Source organism: Populus trichocarpa, chromosome 2 (genome assembly GCF_000002775.5).
Source record: "Populus trichocarpa isolate Nisqually-1 chromosome 2, P.trichocarpa_v4.1, whole genome shotgun sequence".
NCBI classification, from domain to species: domain Eukaryota; kingdom Viridiplantae; phylum Streptophyta; class Magnoliopsida; order Malpighiales; family Salicaceae; genus Populus; species Populus trichocarpa.
Window position 1 is genome coordinate 8,993,666 of NC_037286.2, and position 20,360 is coordinate 9,014,025.

A 20,360-nucleotide genomic window follows, 5' to 3' on the forward strand; every position below is an offset into this window, starting at 1 on the left:
TTTTCCTTTGTCATAATATATAAATTATGAACTAGTTGAGTAAAGTGACATATGAGTTTAAATTAATCTGACTTGTCAAGTGAAATAGAACAATTCTTTTCCTTCTTAATCTTGGTCTGTAAATTTATTTAAAAAAGTTGAACCATTAACATGGTTAAACTAGAGGACCCAAATCCCTAAATATATAATTAAAAGACTTGGAATAAGTATATAAATGAGGTAAACTCGGAAGAGCAACTTGGTTTCTAGTCAAGGGTATAGAAGGTCAAAGGCTACTCGAACCATTTTTAGGAGAAAAAACAAATTATAGGACACGTAGCGTAGCGTTCACACTATACTCGATTACGATACAAAATATGGAGCCACAAAGCCACCGGCATTGACCATTCTATGACACGTGAAACTTCGTCGGTTGTGTAGAAATTGGTGGGATGATGCCACCACAAAAGTAGCCAGTAGCCACGGGTGCCAGGGGAAGGAAGCAACTCGAAAGAAAAAACAGATAAATGGAGTAAATAAAACAAAGAAAAAAGAATGGGGGGGAGGTTCCGAGGACAGCTGCTCTACTCGGAAATTGATTTGATGTTGCCATCTTGTTCATCTTTAACTGTTTACGATCGAGAGAGCCTGCTTTGGTCACGTTTTGGAATGTCAATGCAGTTCAATTCAATCTGCTTCGAAAATCTTTGAATTTGAATCGATCAAATTGGGGATATGGTAAAGGAGCGTTTAGGCGGACTGGGTTGCCTAGCAAGAAACTTAAAAATTTTATTGCTATATCTTTGTCAAACAAAAAAATCACATCAAGAAAAATATACAGTTATAATTTTATTGAATTTTTTGATACATTGAACTAGCATGTGTCAACATAAACATATCATAGTGAAGATGCGTTGGGTTTAGCTAAAACCAAACTCAATCAAGGTCTCAGGTTTGTTCAGTCTAGCGTTAGCCAAACTCTACCACAATTATACTTGAAAGTGTGACAACCCCATGTACTGGCCAAATGTTACCAAGTTTGGCGTTGCCAAACTCATGTTTAGGCTGGCAGCAGCTGCCAGACCTAGCGCTTGGGTGTGGTCGATGGCGTTAGACTCAGCGCTTGGGTCTGACAGTATGTGGGGCCCAGACGCTGGGTCTGCCACCATCTGCCACACCCCGGCACCTTCTAGGTATGGCAGGTGCTGCAAGCCTAGTAGCTTAGCCTAGTGCGTTGCTAGGCCAACGGGGTGGGTTTGACACATGTTTCTTAAAAGTGTCGAGCCCGATGATTTTTGTCATCATAGCTTGGACATGGCTGGATAAAATGAGTAGAATAAATATTATAATACAACTCAAAATATCATAAAGATAAAATTATACTCTAGTCCCTCCGCTCCATAAAAAAACAAGACTTATTGGCTATAAATACGTCATGAGACCTTCATAACAAATGTTCACAATCTTTATTTTCTATTACATATATATTTTCAGATCATTTCTCTCTAGAATATTATTGTATTTCTTCTCTCTAAAAAGATATTTATCTAAGTATCAAAGAGTCCTCACTTCTAATATAGAGAACCCTTGACAGGTACTAGCCATAGGCCACATTAACTTACCAAGTATCAGGTATAAACTATCAATCACCTTGACTAGGAGAATTAATGAGATTGCTAGGACTAGTTAATTAAGCAATTATCAAACTCAAAAGCTTTGTTCCTAAGCTAGTTGGATTTTTTGAACTTTATCATAAAATCTTTAAATTTAACCATATATTTATTTCAATTAATTATTTATATTCATGTGTTTTTTTTTATCATTTAATTTTATGTTTTTGAATTCATTAAGTTGACTTTATTTTGGAAATTTATCTCGCTAATCAATAATAACTTGTGTTTAAATAGTACATTATTAAATACTCTCCATTTATAAGAGTATTTTTATGTCTATATAAGACATATATCATCAAATAAACTAGACATTGGATCCATACCTTTCAATAAAACCTCTTTTGTTTTTAGATATTCATAAGCCATATACCGAGTTTTTAGAGTACCAAATATTGAATATTATGATACCTTTGGTGCAATAAAGCATATTCGATTTTTGTTCAAATATGATGCATTCGCGTTAAAATTAGCATGATTTATCTAGAACAATATATTCTGAAAAAAAAAAACCAAGTGAAAAATAGAGCACGTTTTTCAAATCCTTCAAATTTTTTTGCAAGTAAAAAACACAACAGACAAGTTCTTTTTTAAGATAAAAAAACTATTGACTGCACCTCCTGCGGAGGGCGGTTGAATTGGTTGGTTTGCATTTGAAAAAATTGAATGTGAGAAGTTATATTTACATTATAATGTGATGATCAACGATATAAAAGCAGCACCAGTGGTCTAGTGGTAGAATAGTACCCTGCCACGGTACAGACCCGGGTTCGCTTCCCGGCTGGTGCAAGTGTTTCTTTATGGGAGCAAAACCTTTTTTACTTCCTTTGAGAAATATGAACTTTCCATTTTATTTTTTTACCTGAAAGATGCATGCTTGCTTGCTTTATCAACCATCGCTAGATTTGACCAGAGTTCGATGAACACTTTATCATGAACCATTTAAAGACTCTGAATCTGGACTCGTGCTGTTGGGAACATGTCACTTGGTAAAGGGACCAGTTGCTACATGATATACTTCAACATGCTCGATGCAGAATGTGGAAGCATGCCATCAATGATCAAACATGCTATGGATAGCAGCAGCAGGCTGTAGGCCCATGAAAACTAGAAATCTCAAGTACATAACGCAGGAATATGTGTTCCGAGAAACTAATTGAGGCCTGAAGAACAATTATATGAACTCATTAATGAAAGACCATAATAAATCTGAGTCAGGGAAAAAAAAGAAAAAGGAGAGGAAAGCGGGGGTGAGACCACCTAGCTAGGAACCCATTTCAAGAAAAAAGTTTTTTTTTTTTATATATATAAAAAGCTTACTTTTTATGAAGACTAACAAAATTCATTTTTGGGGAAAAATATACCAAAGCCTTATGAACTATAGCTCAAGGCAGAAACAATTATTGAATAAATTATTCAGCATATAGAAAACGATAAAATATACCGTAGATCATGTCATAAGAACATGTTCTGCATATAGAAAACGATAAACTAGACATTCCCATGGTATTTGCTGGTGATTCATCAGTTAAGGACGCCATTTCCTAAAGTAACAAAGCAATAGAAAACGATTAAAAAAAAAAAAAAACGAAAGAGCTCTTAGTTTATAAAGCCTCACTGTGCAACAATCTACACTCCCAAGAAACTGGGCAAAAACATTACATGATATTTTTAAAAATAGTTACTTAGTCAGCCTAATTACAGGACTAAAGTTATAGAATTATTTTTGGAAAATATTTTGAAAGATATGATTATTTAATTTGCCATAAAATGGGTCCAAAATTATGAATTCTACGTTACTTAGTTGACCGCATGTACAATGCTAAGGTTGTAGAATTGATGCTGACAAAACTTTAAAAATAATGAATCAAGTATTGTCAATATCAAGTAAATGAGACAAATGCTTGGGAAGCAAAAGTAGAATTTAAATGGAATTGTACAAATGAACTATGATTGTAAATTAAAAGGTGGCGTGACTTAATATCTAATAAATAAAATAATGGTATGAATTAATTTGACCACAAGATAAAATATAATATAAATGAAACGTGTTATCAAAGGAAATAAACATGTGGTTTAAATGTGTTATGAAAACAATTTAATGTGTCATGAAAGTATTAGTAAACTCGTAAAGTGAAACAAGACAATAAAATAAATTAATTTTTATTTTTTTATTAATGTGAGTGTCTGGGTTATACGCATATCAATTAATACTATAAATTTTAAAATTAATAAGTATATAAATCTCTAATATACATCATATTAGAAAATAAATCAAGTATGTTGAATATCCAAGCGAGTGTCCAAGAGTGACTGCCGATTGCCAGATCAGCTGCCCTTAGCATTCCCCTTGAATAATTTGAAAATACTTCCTCACTGAATATCTCATCAAAATTGCGAAGAGGCCCAATTATTCTATTTCATGTTTAAATTGGGCTGCCTCAGGGGACACGATGGTAGACAGGCCTGGTACTCGAAGATAATTATCTCAGGAGCCGTTAAAAAAAGAGGATGAATTAGAACGCAATAAATATTCTTAATAAAGACAGTGATTTAAACTTTGAAAAAAAATATTTTATTAGGCAAGTCTTTATTTTCTTACACGTGTATTTTTTCTCCTTTTTTATAAAAACATTTTTTTTTATCAATATCATGCTTTTTAGTTAAAAACTAAAGACAATTAAAAAATATATTTATACAAATTTTTTTATACACTTTATATATTTGAATTACATTCAAAATAAAATAAAATTATAAATTCTTGGGTAAATTTTTTTTAATGGTTTAGTTAACATCTTGAAATTATAAACTCGCCCTCTGCAATTTACATTTAAATCTTGATCTTTGAAGTACTTTTTTCATGAATATAAAAAGATTATGAGATCTTTTAGGTATAATAAGATTTGCATTGATTGAAAAAAGATGGGGAGATGAGACAAAAAAAAAAATCGTTCATGAACTAACTAGTTTAGACAATGACTCACAGTTCAATTGGGAAAATAAATTATGACAAAAATGAAGAACTCTAAAAAAAAATATTACATTAAAAAATATAAATAAATTGTATCGTCATGGTAGTTATTAGAATCCTTGAAAGTTAATATTTTTTTAGAAGTGTGGTTGTGGTTATTTTTCAAAATGTTTTTCATTCTAAAATGCATTAAAATAATTTTTTTTATTTTTTAAAAATTATTTTTAATATCAGCATATAAAATGATTTAAAAATATTAAAAACATATTAATTTAAAATAAAAAATAATATAAACTTTTTTTAATTTTTTTAAAAAACATTTTTGAAACACATTGCTAAACAAGACATAAATCTATAGCAACACGGTAATGATCAGAGCCTGCGGACTCCCTTTGGTTCACAATAAATAAACTTAAAGGACGAGTATGGAAGGAATAATCAATTAACGAGACACAATGAGAGTGATGAAACTTATTTGTTGGCAGGCATCTTTCCCGCAGTGTAAATTACGTTCGGCTAAAGCTTGCGAAAGCATAAAATGCCGGATGCCTTTTCCACTCCTTGGGTACCACTCTGTGTTAAAATATTATAGAGAGGGGAAATGGAAAGAATTGTTGTTTGCGTGCATTTTCCACGCTTTCCCTTTTCTTTTTAATCAGAAAATTCCTTGTGATTCCGTAGTCGATAGACGTTCAGTTTTCAATCGAGTTTTTATTAGATGAAGTTCCCACTTGTTCTTAAAAGAGATTCCACCAAGTATTTTGTAACAATCTTCAAAACTGGTGAAGGGGTACGATGTTGCAAAGGCGAAATATAATTATGAATATTTCATGGTTATAAGTATAAGATGCTGCAAATTCCTCCTCCATCATCCACAGGCAAAAGGTCTTGCTCAATCGTTTTAGCTCTCTCTCTCTCTCTCTCTCTCTTTATTGACGTGTTCACTCTGTCCTTGCCATGTCAAACAGACAAGAAGGCACGGACGTGATCTATGAATTAGTTCTTGTATCTTCACCACGAGATATCCCGAATACAAAAAGATTAAGAAATTGGCAAAAGGAAGGACAAATCCACACATTAGCAACCCATAAAGGAATAAAATGCATAGCAATGGACGGCCTCAAAAGCCAGGCAAATCAATTGCTAAAGGACAAGGAATCTCTCTCTCTGGCCCAAGACCCATCAAGTGGTGAGTCGCTCCTTGGCTATAAAACACTGAATTCTTACCCTCAAGAAAGAAACCTGCACAAAAGTGGCGATTTTTCTTGCGAGAAGAGCAAAAGTCAATCCCAACTTCGGAAAATTTAGAGTACGCAAAGTACAAACATTAATGGCGTACCGTTCCTTTCGACTTGCGTTTGTCCAAGTTATATATATATAAAAGCGACAAAAGCAAGAAAGAAAAAAAGAGGAAGACAAAAAAGCAAAAGTCGTCACGTGACTATCACGTGGCTAATCTTATCCTTCTCTTAAAGATCATAGGACTAATGTCCACAAATTATTCACCAGGTGTCAACATCTCCACCCGTATTATCATTTTGTAGGACCCCACACTAGTGCTGGACTGTGCTAGCACCTAGCCTAATTGATCCAACCCTACACACAAACGAAAGTCACTCACCGTGATAGAGCTCGCCTGATGACCGGTGCCAACATAGCTGGTGCGCTTAAATGAGGCAAATGCCCCTCCGTTCTTAACATTTCCACAGTAGCTTTGCCACCCAAATGATTCTTCAAATACTTGGCCACTGATGCTGGGACAGATACATCCTTCGATGTCTGAATTACACAACATGGTACTTTGACGAGGCCTAGTATCCCTCTTAGATCACTATTAAAAACGGTCCTCGACACAAATAAAGTAATATCTGGTCTCATGTTGAAAAGCGTTCGGCTAAATTCTCTGACAGCAGCTGGTACATCAGCTCCTACTGCTAATGGTGCAAAACCTTTGACCCAAGCCTCATAATTAGCCTCCATTGCTACAAAAACAGACTCGATTTCTTCTTGCTCGAATCCTCCATGGTAGTCTTTATCATTCAAAAATCTGATGGAATAGATTTTCAAGAAAAACTTTGATCAATCAACCAATTCCTCAGCTAAATTAAATAAACCATAGACTACAAACATCAATATCAAGTCCATGTCTATAGAAAAGAAAGCTACGTTTTTTTGTGTGTGTAAATGCAAAATAGGGCAAAAGCCTTTACCTTGGCGATGCTCCTATCATAATAAGCTTGGTGAAGAGCTCTGGACGTCTAATAGATGCCAGAATACCGATCATTGCAGAAACAGAGTGACCCACATAAAAGCACCGGTCAACGCCAAGAGTGTCAAGAATGTTGAGCAAGTCATCGACATAGGCTTCAAGATTAGTGTAGCGTCTAAAATTGAAATAATCAGGATTGACACTACCAGCACATACAAGATCAAACAGAATCACCCGATAGTATGGTGTGAAGAAAGGGAGAATGCGTTGCCAAGCGGACTGGTCGGTGCCAAATCCATGGGCAAAAACCAGAAATTTGTCACCTTGGCCTTCGACACGGACATTGAGAGCGTCTAAGATGTGGCTACCCATGTGTGAGAAGAGGTAGACGAGAATGGGTTTTGAGATTGGCTTCAGCGAGACTCCCTAATTGTTTGATAAGGTGAAAAATGTTGTTGCAGAGAGTGAGGGAGGAGGTACTCTCTTATGTGGCGCGTGCATATATTAAGGAGTGGGTAGGTGCAGGTGTGCTGAGGGTGCAAGTTTGTGGACTCTGGGTGGGGGCGCTCTTTATATAGCTACGTGGACCATAGATCTTTGGAACGTCTAAAATGTAGTCATTCTACGGTGACTCATTTGTATTTTTACAAGAATATATCGGTCCACTAGGTTAACCGACAAATTTAATAGTACGAAAACATAATTAATAATATTTATAGTGTAAAAGAGATCAATATAAAAAGAGGAGAAATAAAAGAGAAATTTTTTTAAAAAATTATGTATAATTATAGCTTGAATATTATAATATTTATCGATTAACTTGATTACTTTCTGATTTAAAATAAATTATATTATTAGAATTAGAATTATTATTTTTAAGAAATAATTTTATTAATATATCATAAATGTGTATTTCTAAGTCTACTAAAAAAGTATTTATGATATCTAAATAATATATCTAAATTTTCAAGAATAGAAGGTTATTATAACCCCTAAAAATAATAAAAATAAAATATAGCTTGAACTTTTTTTTTATCAATTGAGTTTCTAAAATTTTGAATTTTTATTCAAGCTCATAAATAATCTTTGCTTATAAACGTTAATATCTTAAATGAATATGGATATTGGGGATCAATTTAGAAATTTCTAAATATTAGACATAATAAAATATTTGTTTAAGAACTCGATAAAAATATTTAAACAGTTGGGCTTGGCCTATTAATTTGAGGGGTGACCTAAAATGTATGTATTAACAAGGAGCTTTTTATCCAAGTTGACACCTTTACACATTAGGGTGACATCCCTGATGGTCATGGTATGTTTTTATATATATTTCTACCCTTTTCCTTTATAAGAAGAAAAATGAGTGCATGCAAATTAGTTTTTCTTAATTATTTCCGTAAAATAATCTCATTTGTTTATCTCTTAATTACTTATGTAAAAAACATGACTAACCACTACCAGAAAATTGAAGAATATCAACAAAATATTTTATCGGCATATAGTGAAGATTCCATCAGCATTAAAAAGCCAATGGAATCGGCAACATAATACTACTATTAAAAAAATCTTGTCGGGTTTTCTATTTCGTTAAAGATTTAATCACTGTTTATTTTCCCGATAGAGTATTTCGTTGGCAAGTTGCTACACATTCTATAAGTCTTACAAAAAAGTTCTAGAATGGGTGTGGAAATTTCTAGTAAAATTCCTGATGAAAATGTCAATAAAATTTCCTTTTCGTCGACAATTCTGTTAGAGATTTTAATTTTTTTTTTGTCTATTATGATCCTCAAGCCTACAATTGCTTGCTCACACTAAACCCATAACCACAACAAAAAAGCATCTTAAAAAATTAACTTATACAAACTTCACAATGAATAACGCTAAATGAATCGCTCAAACCTAAACCTATGAGTTTTCATGATTAGAAGATTTAAATAGCAAAATCATATAAATAACGCACAATGATGAGATAGATAGAGTCCTATACACAAACCTTTTTAAAAACATAAGTAGATATGAACAATATATTAAAATTCAAGTGAAAAACCATTAAAATTTCAATAACAATATAATCAAATCAACAATACAAAGTATATATACATGATACATCATATCGGAGATGCTAAAGAAGGTGAGGGTAGAGGGGGAAGAAAAGATCCTAAACTAGAAGGTTCAGGATGAGGAGGAAAAAATACACCAACAACTACACTTAGTTGAGCCCAATACATTCTATTTTTGTGTATAAGTTATGCTCTCATATTCTATATTTTAGCAGTCAATTGTTCTTATACCCTTTTTTAGACAATTTCATCAAAGTCTCGTGATTTATAGCTTGTGCCAGAATATAATTTGCCTATAACTAAAACAATATGAGCCACCATCATTTCTCGGACCGTTACATAGGCAAATCACAAACTTAATTCCTATAATATCCATTCACTTAAAACAATGCCCGACCATAATTGAGGATAGTAAGAAGGATGGGTAAAAGTTTATTTCCCAAGTTTTACAATCATATTTGTTATATATCTCCTAAAAACAAAAACAAAAAAGTTGCATTCCTAAATTCAATTATATTTCATATTATTGATGCAAATAAACAATATTAAATCAATGATAACTATCTAAATACTTACAACGAACATTTTCGCTCTTGTATTTACAAATGTTTTCTCTTTCTAGGAGATTTGCATGGCTGATAAACAAAATTGTTGCTTTGATGTGCATGCTCATCAAATCATGAGTTTCTTTATTTCTATTTTGTGTATCTTATCATGAGTGCTTTGTAAAACTTTATGAAACCACAAATTATTGATACAATGCATAATTATGCTTTATGACATGCCTCAATTTATAGCTTTTCCACTTCGCTAGGTCATCCGACTTGGTCTTTTTAATTGCTTGTTTATGTGCAACGTATAAAACATCACGCAATTTGGTATATAAATTTATTAAACAAAAATTAGATAAGGAAATAAAAGATTACAAGTTTACAACAATATAACATTAATTGATTTAAAATTACCTTGTTGCATTGTGGTTTTCCTACGCTCTCCTAATAAATGTCGCGTTGCTCTCATTTCACCAAAATTTTTCCTCAATTGATTATATACAAGAGTGAGTTTTTAAAATTTAAAAAAACTAATAACTCCAATTACATATTATTTATCTAACATTAAACTATGTCCACCATGCATCTACTATATACATCCATTAAAGATGGTCATGAAGCTAACACCATTGAAACAATAGTTTTTCGAATGACAACTTCATCTTAGAGGTGATGAAATGAGCAACTTCAAAATAGCTAGACCTAAAAATCAATTTAAGAAAGCCTTTTTTATATAATTGTAAAACTTAAAATAACTGAAAATAAATAAATAACATCATTAGACAAAAAAAAATTATATAAAGAGGTCGCTCTTCTAGTCTACTATTTATTTTCCTGAAATGAGCTTTATTAAATAAGGGATGTTTGATATGCTGTCTTAAGAGGTTGAGCTATAGTTGGGAACTTTTATATTAGGTTCCTTTTCATCATCATCATCATCATCTACATTCATGACATGAACATTGACACTGCTAGTTAATGAAACAATAACGTTCCTGTTGAACTTAGACTTACTTTTTCTTGAATATATAATACCTAAAAGAAAACAATGAATACAATTTAAAAATTAAAACAAAATGCATTAAGGATCAGTGTGAAAAAATAGGATAAATATTTTATTTATTTCTGATTTATATGATTTGGAGTCCAGAACAATTATTAGTTACATATAGAATTGTATTTTTCTCTCTATATATAGGAGTATTTGTTGTTTCGTAAAGCATATCATTCCTTTAAATTTAGAATAATCTAGATTCCAAAATTTAATTATTAAGAAAGGGAAAAAATAATCAATCCAAAATGTTTGTCATAACCTATTTTTGGGTTATTCCCCAAATTAAATTTTTCTCTTCCAAAAAATAAAAAATATATTCGAACTAAAAACAAAAGAAATCCAAAAAAATAATAGCAGTGAGAGGAGGATGCCGAAGCACCCAGAAAATGGCTAGAATTTGGTTGAGGAGGTTCAAAAATACAAAGATTGAAATTTTACAGTATATCGTTGATTGATGAGAGCCTTGTTGACAAAGAAAAATTCAATTTGAGGAAAAAATGTCCAAAATCAGATGTTTATGGAATCAATTAAATTTTATTGGAGGTTTAATTGAATTTATAAAGGGTTTGATTTCAAGAAAATTGATTTTTAAGTCAATTTGGGCTTTAATCGGAAGAAATTAAAGTTTAGGGGTCAATTACAATTTTTAAGAGTTGATTTGGTCAAATAAGGGGGTTAATTGCATAAATATTGAAGTTTAATGGCCAATTGAGGACTTGATTAAATAAATTCAAAATCAAGGACCAAACTGAAAACGACGCTGAAATCTGGGGTTTGAATTGAAGTTAATCAGGGGTTTAATTAGAGATAAATCATAAATTAAAGGACTAAAGCGTAGTTGGCAGAAATAATGTTCATCTTCTTATTCAGAGAGGCTGCCTGAGAAGCCTCCTTTCCAAGGCGTTTGATGCCTCGTTTCTTCGCTAAATTAAATGAAATTTTCACTCAAACGATTCTCTGACACTTGACTACACGAAAGTGTAAGCTGTTCGGGCTTATCGAGGTTGTATAGGCGGTGGTACCGCTCTAAAGTGGCCAACCCGACCAACCATTTTTCCTGCACAAAACTGATAGTGCATCATTGCTACTTTAAGCCAATGGTTGGGATGCTTTCGGGTCGAACCAAGGGTTGGGATTTTGCACCAGAAGAGACAAAGTATCCCTCTGCCACCGCCTATAAATAGATTTTATCTTCATGCTCCAGAGGTGGAGAAATTTGGGTCCAAAGACAACCAAAAACCAGCCTCCCTCCCTCATTTTCTGTTACCAACAAAACTTTTTCTTCTCTCTCCACCACGGCGTTCAGCCACCAGCTTGAACACCTCCATCTCCATCACAAGCGACCGCCCGAACACCTCATATAGTGAGCGCGCCGACGAGCCTCTCGCCTCTGTAACTTTTCTTCTTCCTTCACCAGCAACTGACACCGGCCACCGTTCCCTCCACCGAAGCCTACTGAGCCACCAGCCGAACCTCCTCGTCGCAGCCAAGCTTCCACCGCGGTCAGCCTCCTTCCCCTTCCCTTTCTTCTTCTTCCACTGTTATGCGTGAACAGTGGAGTGTGAATTAATTCACTCTCCACTGTTCACATGTTACGTGAATAGAGGAGAGTGAATTAATTCACTCTCTACTATTCACATGAACAATGAAGAGTAATCCACTGTTAAAAATAAGTAAATAAAAAATTTCAAAAATTTCAAAAAGTCTTTCTAAAAAATTTATGATTTTCTTGTGTATTTTTCTATTTATTTTGCGTTTTGCTTTGTATTTTTATACCGTAAAGATACAAATCCGGTATTAAAATACCCGGTTTTCATCAAAACATTGCAAAAAATTATAAAAAAAAAAAATATATTTTGTTTTCATGCATACGGCCAAGTCTCTCAAAGATTAAAAAAAAAAATCATATCCCTTTTTTATACGTAAAACACAAAAAAATTAAAAAATATGTTTTAGCATGTATTTTGGCTTTAATAACAAGTTTATTAGAGTGATGAGAACTATGACAATATTTCAAAAATTCAAAAAATATATTTAGATAGACCACCATTTAGATAACACGACAAGACCTTAATTTTTTTTATCAGACAATTAAACAATGTAGCTTAACTTAGGTAGGGCATATTTAGGGTGCTAGTACCTTCTCTTTGCGCAATCAGTCTCCATACCCGATCTCTGAGACCAGTTAGGGTTCCTAGTAACCAAAATATTAGGTGACGACTCTCATTCCCGCTTTTCACAAATAAAAAACAAGAATTCTTTGTCTCCTCATATTTCATATTTGCCAGATACATTTGATGAAGTAGAATATTCGCCAGCGACGTCGCACACGTGCGACAATAATCAAAGAGTAGTCTTGTAATAGTCACATTCTTAGTCACTAATAAATAAAGACACCTCTCCGGATATGAAGGCCTAACGCCCAAAGTTTGAAGTCTCAAGGAAAATCAAACAAAATGCAAGAAACTTAATCAATTAGATAGATCGAACTCTCTGTATCCTTGACTAATTACTGATAATATTTTTTAGATACACATCTTTCCTACTTATTATACATTTCATCAATTGGTAACTAATCTAAACAATTAGGATTTATAACAACAATCTTTGTCCACCCAAAACATTATACAATCTGCCTTGTGCCAAGAAGCCAACACATTAAAACTCAATATTCCACCTTTTTTCGTGTTTTTTTTTTAAATCAAGCTTCAAATATACCTGTTTAAATTAAGAATCTTTTCAATAAACAAGTTCAAATATACTTGAAATTCAGCTGAACTACTTGAGATGTGCATCGACGCTGGATTTATCAGGGGCTGTCTAAATTTTTTTTAACAAGAGAGGGGGAGAGGAATGTCGTTGTCAGATTTGTTAGGGTTGTATTTTAATTAAAGGAAAAAGATGAAACGAGGGAGATAACTATTAAAAATATCAACGGAGATTGCGTGTCACCAATATCAACTAAATTATCAACAATGCTAGTTGCCAGACGAGAGCCGAGCGAAGGACAATATATGAAAGGATTGCTGAAGCTGGTGGTGACGACAGAAGAATGACACAATTATGTCAAACTCTATCCTAAAGCAGGGTATGCTGCATAATTACATGGCATTGGAAATGTTTACCATGCTGGACAGTGCAAGGCAGGAATCAATCGATTTCTTCTTGATCAAAAGATTGTTCATATGTTCGTGCAAAGTACCTAATAGCAAGCTGAGTGTGAAAGGTTCATACAAAATCTCCAACTCTCCTCTGAATTAGAAGGCTGTAGGGTCATGATAGGAATCCGATTCAATGGGCGTAGCCTTCATCCAGAAATATATAGTATGGTCCATCCTTTTCCTGTTGCCGCATCCAGCTCGTTGGCCACAGAATTGACTACCCCACATCTCTTTTGAAAATCTCCCCTTCTTCGACAGTGATTGGCCATGCCGAGCACCAATATCATAAACATAGCAGGTTTCACTTTACCATGGCCTCCGTTTTCTACCGTGATTAATCATATTTAAGAACCATACATGTGCCTGCGTCCCAACACGTTTTCGTTCTACTATTCCTGATAACTACCTCGCATATGTGGGTTTTCTGTGCAAAAAAATTAAAAGAGACAAAGAGCATGCAACTACAAGTAATTAACGCGAGAAATAGTACGGTTGACAGATCTGATCGTAACTCGTGGCACACACAAGCACCACACGTATATGAAGATCCTAAGGTATAAGCCACTGGGATGCTTTATCAGATCATAAAATCTTATCTCTTTATCGAGTCAAATATAATGTAATTATTTAACAGATAACGATTTGGATCTGCGAAAATGAAAGCACTTTTTTGGCAAAAATTCTTCTATCTCACATATATTCCTTCTATTAATGTCATGATTTCCGTTTTCCATATCCTTTTATGCTTAAATTTTGCATCTCCTTGTGCACATTCTCCCTGTTTTTGCCTTCGGTTTTGGTGGGGATATAGAACCTTTTTTATTTATTTATTTACGTGGGTCTCCGGGCCAGCTTTCGCGCACCACAACTAATCCCACGGCCCACTGAATATTCTACAAACCCAGTGAGCATGTAAGGCACCGCGGAGATAACAGGCATGCACACAAAAATTCAAACCCGGATACAGAGAAAGAGAACAAGTCCCTTCTATCACTGGACCAATACCTCAAGTGTTAACCTTTTTTTTTAGTTTAACGTGGGTGTCCGAGCCAGCTTGTGCGCACCTCGACTAATCCCACGGGCCCTGAAGTTAACGATCATGTAAGCCTCCAGTGACCATCATATGAGCAACCACAGAGCTCGAACCTGAGACCACAGAGGAAGCAAACCTCTTAATCCCAAGTTTTTACCATTGGACCACCACTTAGATGGTTCCTCAGGTGTTAACCTTAATCATATAGGAAGGGGACATGGAAGTGAACTGACCCACGAGATGAACAGGCAAATGTAACCATCAAAACAGCGTGAACCCTATCTTCTGTCACCGAGGCAGGCTCAGGCTCCCACGTTCCATCATATGAGATAGAAACGGTGCATGTGAGGACGCAGAGTAAGAAAGTTGAAGATAACTCATGGAGCTGATTGGGTCCCTGCAGAGGCATATTGGCCAACAATGACACGAAGAGAGAGAAGAGGGAAAGTGTTGCCGAGCGAGTTATTATGGATCGTACATCATCGTGGAAGCCAGTTTCCATGAAGTCTTTAATTGGTTGGACGTGTCATTGGGCTTATCTTATCCAATACCTTTTTCCATTCTTCTTTTCACTGCTTTGTTACATAGAATCTACTCATATTCTCGATCTTGTCTAGTTTAGAATGGGATGGCTGAGTCGGAAGCGATGGGCAGAAAGAGATGTCTAACTAATGTTTTGGTGTTTGTAAAATCAATTAAATGTCCTGAAGATGCATGTTCCGGAATTGAGCTTATAAAAGGTAAATCCCCAGTGCTTCTGTGTATCATCAGTTTATTTAGTTAATTACTATTTAATTGCTAGCGTTAATGCGTTATGTCGCGGGTTTCAATTTCAGCCAACAAATAATGTTTTTCGATTTTAAAATTTCATCAAGGCCAAATTATTTTCATAACAAAATATAAAACAACGTGTCCTTGATATAAAAAGAATTTCCTTGAGAAAACTTTCGAGACAGGCAATTTTATTTTTCTATGAATCATTTCAAAAAGTTTCTTTAGCTAAAACTTAGTTCTTTGTTCATATATATATCATGATTTTTTAATGGATACTTATCGTGATTTTAAAATTAATTTTAAATAAAAGGAAAAAAAAATAAATGAATAAATAGTTTATAAAAAATTATAAAAAAATTAAATATTTTATTCTCTTTTAATATTCACGAGAGTTTAAAAAAAAACCAATTTTGCATATTAATTTTATATATAAGTCATTCATAAAGTAATTACTAATATTATCATTAAAAACTTCTAATCTTATTTAAAAAAGTATAGTATCATCATTAAGGTATCATTATAATTATATTATTTAAAAACAATTTTATTATATATATATATATATATATATATAAAAGAACAATAAAGTCAAGCCTAGACCACATGGGCTTGTCTAAAAGACCAAGTCCACAGGCGTGGTCTTGCAAAGTAAAAAATTCAAGTGGGACTAGTTCATAGAATATGTTGTTTGCTTGTTTTTTTTTTAAAAATGAATTGGTTACACATTCTTCTAAGTAAGTGACATGTCATCCACAACAATAAATTTCGCTACATTTGAGATCTGAGTTATTTGGATTCTAAAATTAATTTTCAATTTATTTTTTCTTTAAAAAATACCTAAAAAATATAAGAATCTCGATAACTTTATTTCAACTCCGAATTACATTCTAATTAGTCTTAAAATTTAAAAATAAATCGAATATAAATAGACATTGTGGGTTCCCATTTACTTTTCATGGTATGATAAAATACCTAAACTATTTATACCAAATTTTATTTTTAAGATGAATTTATTGATACTAAAATTTGTTTTTTTTATGGTTGACTAAAATCTTTCTATTTTCTCTTTCTTTTCGATGACTTTTTTCTTTCTATTTAATATATAAAAACTAAAACATGATAAAAATAAAATTTTATAATTCAAATATAAAAATTGAGAATTACAGGTATTAAAAATGTAAAAATCAAGAAATTCAGGATAAATTGAAATTCTAAACTATGATAGACGTAGCAATAAAAGAATGACTTTTAGATTTTTTAAAATTATTTCATGTCATTTTTTTTTTTTTGTTATTGAAATATGATGCCGGTCGTGTTTAATTTACTTTAGTGGTTAAATTTGATCTCGAACGGAAGTAACATTTTATTGAATCTTTAGACAAATATTTGATGTCGTCATAGTTGAAAAAAATATTAGTAGCTGACATAATTCTACCGATAACTTTTACACACAGTATGTCTATACAGAATTCTTTTGTTTGTGGATAACTGAGACTCTCGCTAAACTTATCTATGCATGGTATAATGAGATATTGTACTGTGATATGCAAGTAGTTAGGGATGATTTTATAATATTCAAGAGTAATTACTTGTTTTTTATTAATTATTTTCTATGATTCACTCTAAAAAAAAGATATATAAATATAAAAATAAGAGATAACATAAAATAAATGGACATAAAAATAACAAAAATATTTTCAACTATAATTTCTCTCTCCTGTATTTATTTATTTGTTTTTTCACATAGAGTAATTATTGGGATGCTACTAATTACTCAAGAAATTTATAGTTTTTAATGAGTAACTAGTGATATTTTATTAATTATTCTCTATATTTATGTTAAAAAAAAAGAATAAATATACATATGAAAGAGAAAATTGAGAACAAATATTTTTATCACTTTTAATGGATCATATATTTTATATTATCTCTACTTTTTATATTTATCTTTTTTTTAAAGTGGATTCTATGGAGTGATGAGTTAGTTACTCTTTTGATACTATAAAAGATTTCATGATGGTGCTTAGAGATTAATTATTTGTATTTTATTAATTAGCCACCAATTCTATATAAATAAATGATTTTTAGAAAAATAATATATGAAGTTGTCAATAAATTACTCATCACAGGATTGAGATTTTTTAAATAAAATTCGGACTCAGCTATAGAATCATTAAGGTCCAGTGGTGCAGTGAAGATTTTGGAGTTCAAGTCACTTGACATGCCTTAAAATATAGGTTACAATAGAGGGAAAAGTGTAAAAAACACCAATTCTATATAGAATAAATAACTCTAGAAAAGTAATATATAAAATTATGAAGGTATTACCATTATAAAAATTAAGTCTTTCTAGATGAAATGTAAATTCAAAGTGAAAATAAGTATGAAAGAATGAAAATTGATTTCTATGAAAGTCAAAAACCCTCATTAAAGAATGCGTTCTCTGTTTCTATAGGCCTCCATTACAATCATTAATGTATATAAGAGTCAGAGACCTAACTTTGGTTGTCAATTGGTTAAATTTACTCTTTTAAGTTATTTCAAAATTATTAGTAATTAATATAATTATTAATTTTAAAATTTATAAAATTAATGAGAAACACGCAAATGAATCCAGATACTATATTAAAAAAAAATAAAAAGAGATAGACCTCAGCTGAAGCCATGCATCATCGCTCTTCAAGAGAATTTATATTGCCCATTGCCTCAATGTTCCGAAATCAAAGACCCAATTGACTCTACAAATCACAATTGCCTACCGTACGGATATACTTGGAAACCTGTTTAAGAGCGAAAGAGTGGTTTTTGTTGGATTTCATGTCACTGGAAAAGGGGATTACTTACAGCCAGCCTCTTATACTAGGAGAGGATTACAGTTCAGAAGCTAAGTGAATTTCGACATGATCATTTCAGCACATCCAAGTCCTGTGAACACTATCTTCTATGTATCATCCTCTTCTTTTCCAAAGATATATTAAAATAAAGAGTCTCAGTCTCCCTTTTCTAAGCACGCGTGTTGATTTTTGATGGCACTCCAGTTGTGGGCTCCTACCATAGAAAATGAATTTTGTGTTTTACCTTCAAGTCTCAATGATTTGATGCAGATGGATAAGTTAAATATATACAATGTGTTACCAGCTTCTTAGAAGACTTTGGTGCATTCGACCAATAAAATCCTAATTTCTTTTCTGTGATAGTGGGTCTTGGGTTGAATTTGAGAAACGACATTTTGTGCTGATGGAGTTTCTTTACAAGAAATTTGGAAATTTGTTTCGTGAAACGCCGGAGTTTTCCCTAAACCTTGGACGTCTTTACACGTTTTACTATTGTTGTCATTTTGTGGTGTTTGTCCTCGGCCAAAGGAGAATTGTCGTCTTCGGGGATTCTGAAGAACTTGTATTCTTGTAGGTTTTCGTTTAACTCTATGCACAATTGTGAATGGTCGATCGAAGTTCTTTGTGCGGAGATATTGATTTTGTTTCGATGCGCGTAATCCCTATACCACAAGCTCCATTTGATTAAGACACATTGAAAAACGACTGAATAGCTAAAAGAAACATATGGGAGAGCTAGCTTGCCATTTGCATGAGAAGATGGTCTCTGCCACCCTATTCTACTCTCTCTCTCTCTCTCTCTCTCTCTCTCTATATATATATATATATATATATATATATATGTATATGTATATGTATATGTATATGTATATGTATATGTAATTGCAAGGCAACTGTGTGATTAGATTGGCCTTTCACGCGTGCAATGAAATGAGTCCATCCAAATAAAACTGAGATACATGGATTTCTTTGGGTGGGGATTCCATTAATTATCATCTTCTTTCTGTTGGAAACTGTTCTGTCGGTTCTATTACGTTGTCATCTTGTTATCTTATTTCCACGCCTGTCAAAGTGGTGGAAACTTCTGTCTTGCGTTTTCAACCAAGACATACAATAACCTGGGTGTTTCCACCTTTTATGTTTGTAACTTGAAACTTTTTTTTTTTAAGATTAATGTAAGCGATTGAGTAAATTTGTGTATATTTTAATTAATTTTACGGGTCTTAAAATTTATAAATTGCACCTTTTATTAATCAATTAACATACACAAATAAATCTTTGTTGGGTGCTGGGTTGTTATGATTATTTTTTAAATTGTTTTTAGTTTGAAAAAATATTAAAATAATATTTTTTAATTTTTAAAATTTATTTTTGATTTTAATATATCAAAAAAATATAAAAATTTAATTTAAAACAAAAAAAAATTACAAAACATTAAACAATTCATTAAATAGCTTCGCTTCACCTGTATGACCGACCATTCGGTAATCTTTTCCCTCTTTTTTTTTTTTTTTTTTTTTTTTTTTGTGGCTCATTAGATTCTCAAGTCAAGCGTTGGGAAACAGAGGAAGCGCTTTAACGTTGTGCTTGTTTTGATTGGAAGTTGGAACTGTTCCAGGCTCCTCGGGGTGGCTCATGAAGTACATCCTAGAAAAGCCTTTTCACTTTTCAGAGTGCATCTAGTGTTCGGTTTCCGTCCAGATGATCAAGACTATATATATGGACCAGGCTCGATAGTTTCGAGCCTCAATTTGGAATCGCACGTCTTACATTCCTGTGGCCCATGCATTGGAAGCAAGTGGATCCCAAAGGGCTAAGCCCATGTTTATAAGTACCAATTGTTGTTGAAGAGCAAGGCTGCAAGAGTGGCACGAGGTCCAGCAGCAGCTACGGTTTCGAACCACTGCAGTCGGCGCTCGCTGCCCTATCAAATAATTTTGGGTAAACTATGCTTTTGGTTTATTCGGAGGCAGTTTATTTTGTATAAAATATTTTATAAGAATATATTTTTTTTTAATTTTTTTATAAAAAAATTGATCAATATCAAGCTAGTTCAATTTT

The 20,360-nt window shown here is 32.8% G+C and overlaps 1 protein-coding gene and 1 non-coding gene across 2 annotated transcripts; one reads left to right on the top strand and one right to left on the bottom strand.

Moving 5' to 3' along the window:
• Nucleotides 1-2,367: 2,367 nt before the first annotated feature.
• Nucleotides 2,368-2,438, top strand: TRNAG-GCC (transfer RNA glycine (anticodon GCC)). The gene has a single exon. It is a non-coding gene; the product is annotated as a tRNA-Gly (tRNA).
• Nucleotides 2,439-5,943: 3,505 nt separating this feature from the next.
• On the bottom strand, nucleotides 5,944-7,389 carry LOC7462847 (probable strigolactone esterase DAD2). Its single transcript, XM_002302373.4, has 2 exons — nucleotides 6,831-7,389; nucleotides 5,944-6,667 (listed from the first exon to the last, which is right to left on the bottom strand). Exons 1-2 carry the CDS (start codon nucleotides 7,199-7,201, stop codon nucleotides 6,238-6,240), a joined length of 801 nt encoding a protein of 266 aa, XP_002302409.1. The 5' UTR covers nucleotides 7,202-7,389; the 3' UTR covers nucleotides 5,944-6,237.
• Between the last annotated feature and the right edge of the window lie 12,971 nt (nucleotides 7,390-20,360).

What these genes read in the sequence shown, in the direction of transcription:
- LOC7462847 (XM_002302373.4), bottom strand. Translation starts at nt 7,201, where the DNA reads ATGGGTAGCCACATCTTAGACGCTCTCAATGTCCGTGTCGAAGGCCAA. An exon ending in ATGATAGGAGCATCGCCAAG is followed by an intron (nt 6,668 to 6,830) that starts GTAAAGGCTTTT and finishes CTATTCCATCAG; the next exon opens with ATTTTTGAATGATAAAGACT.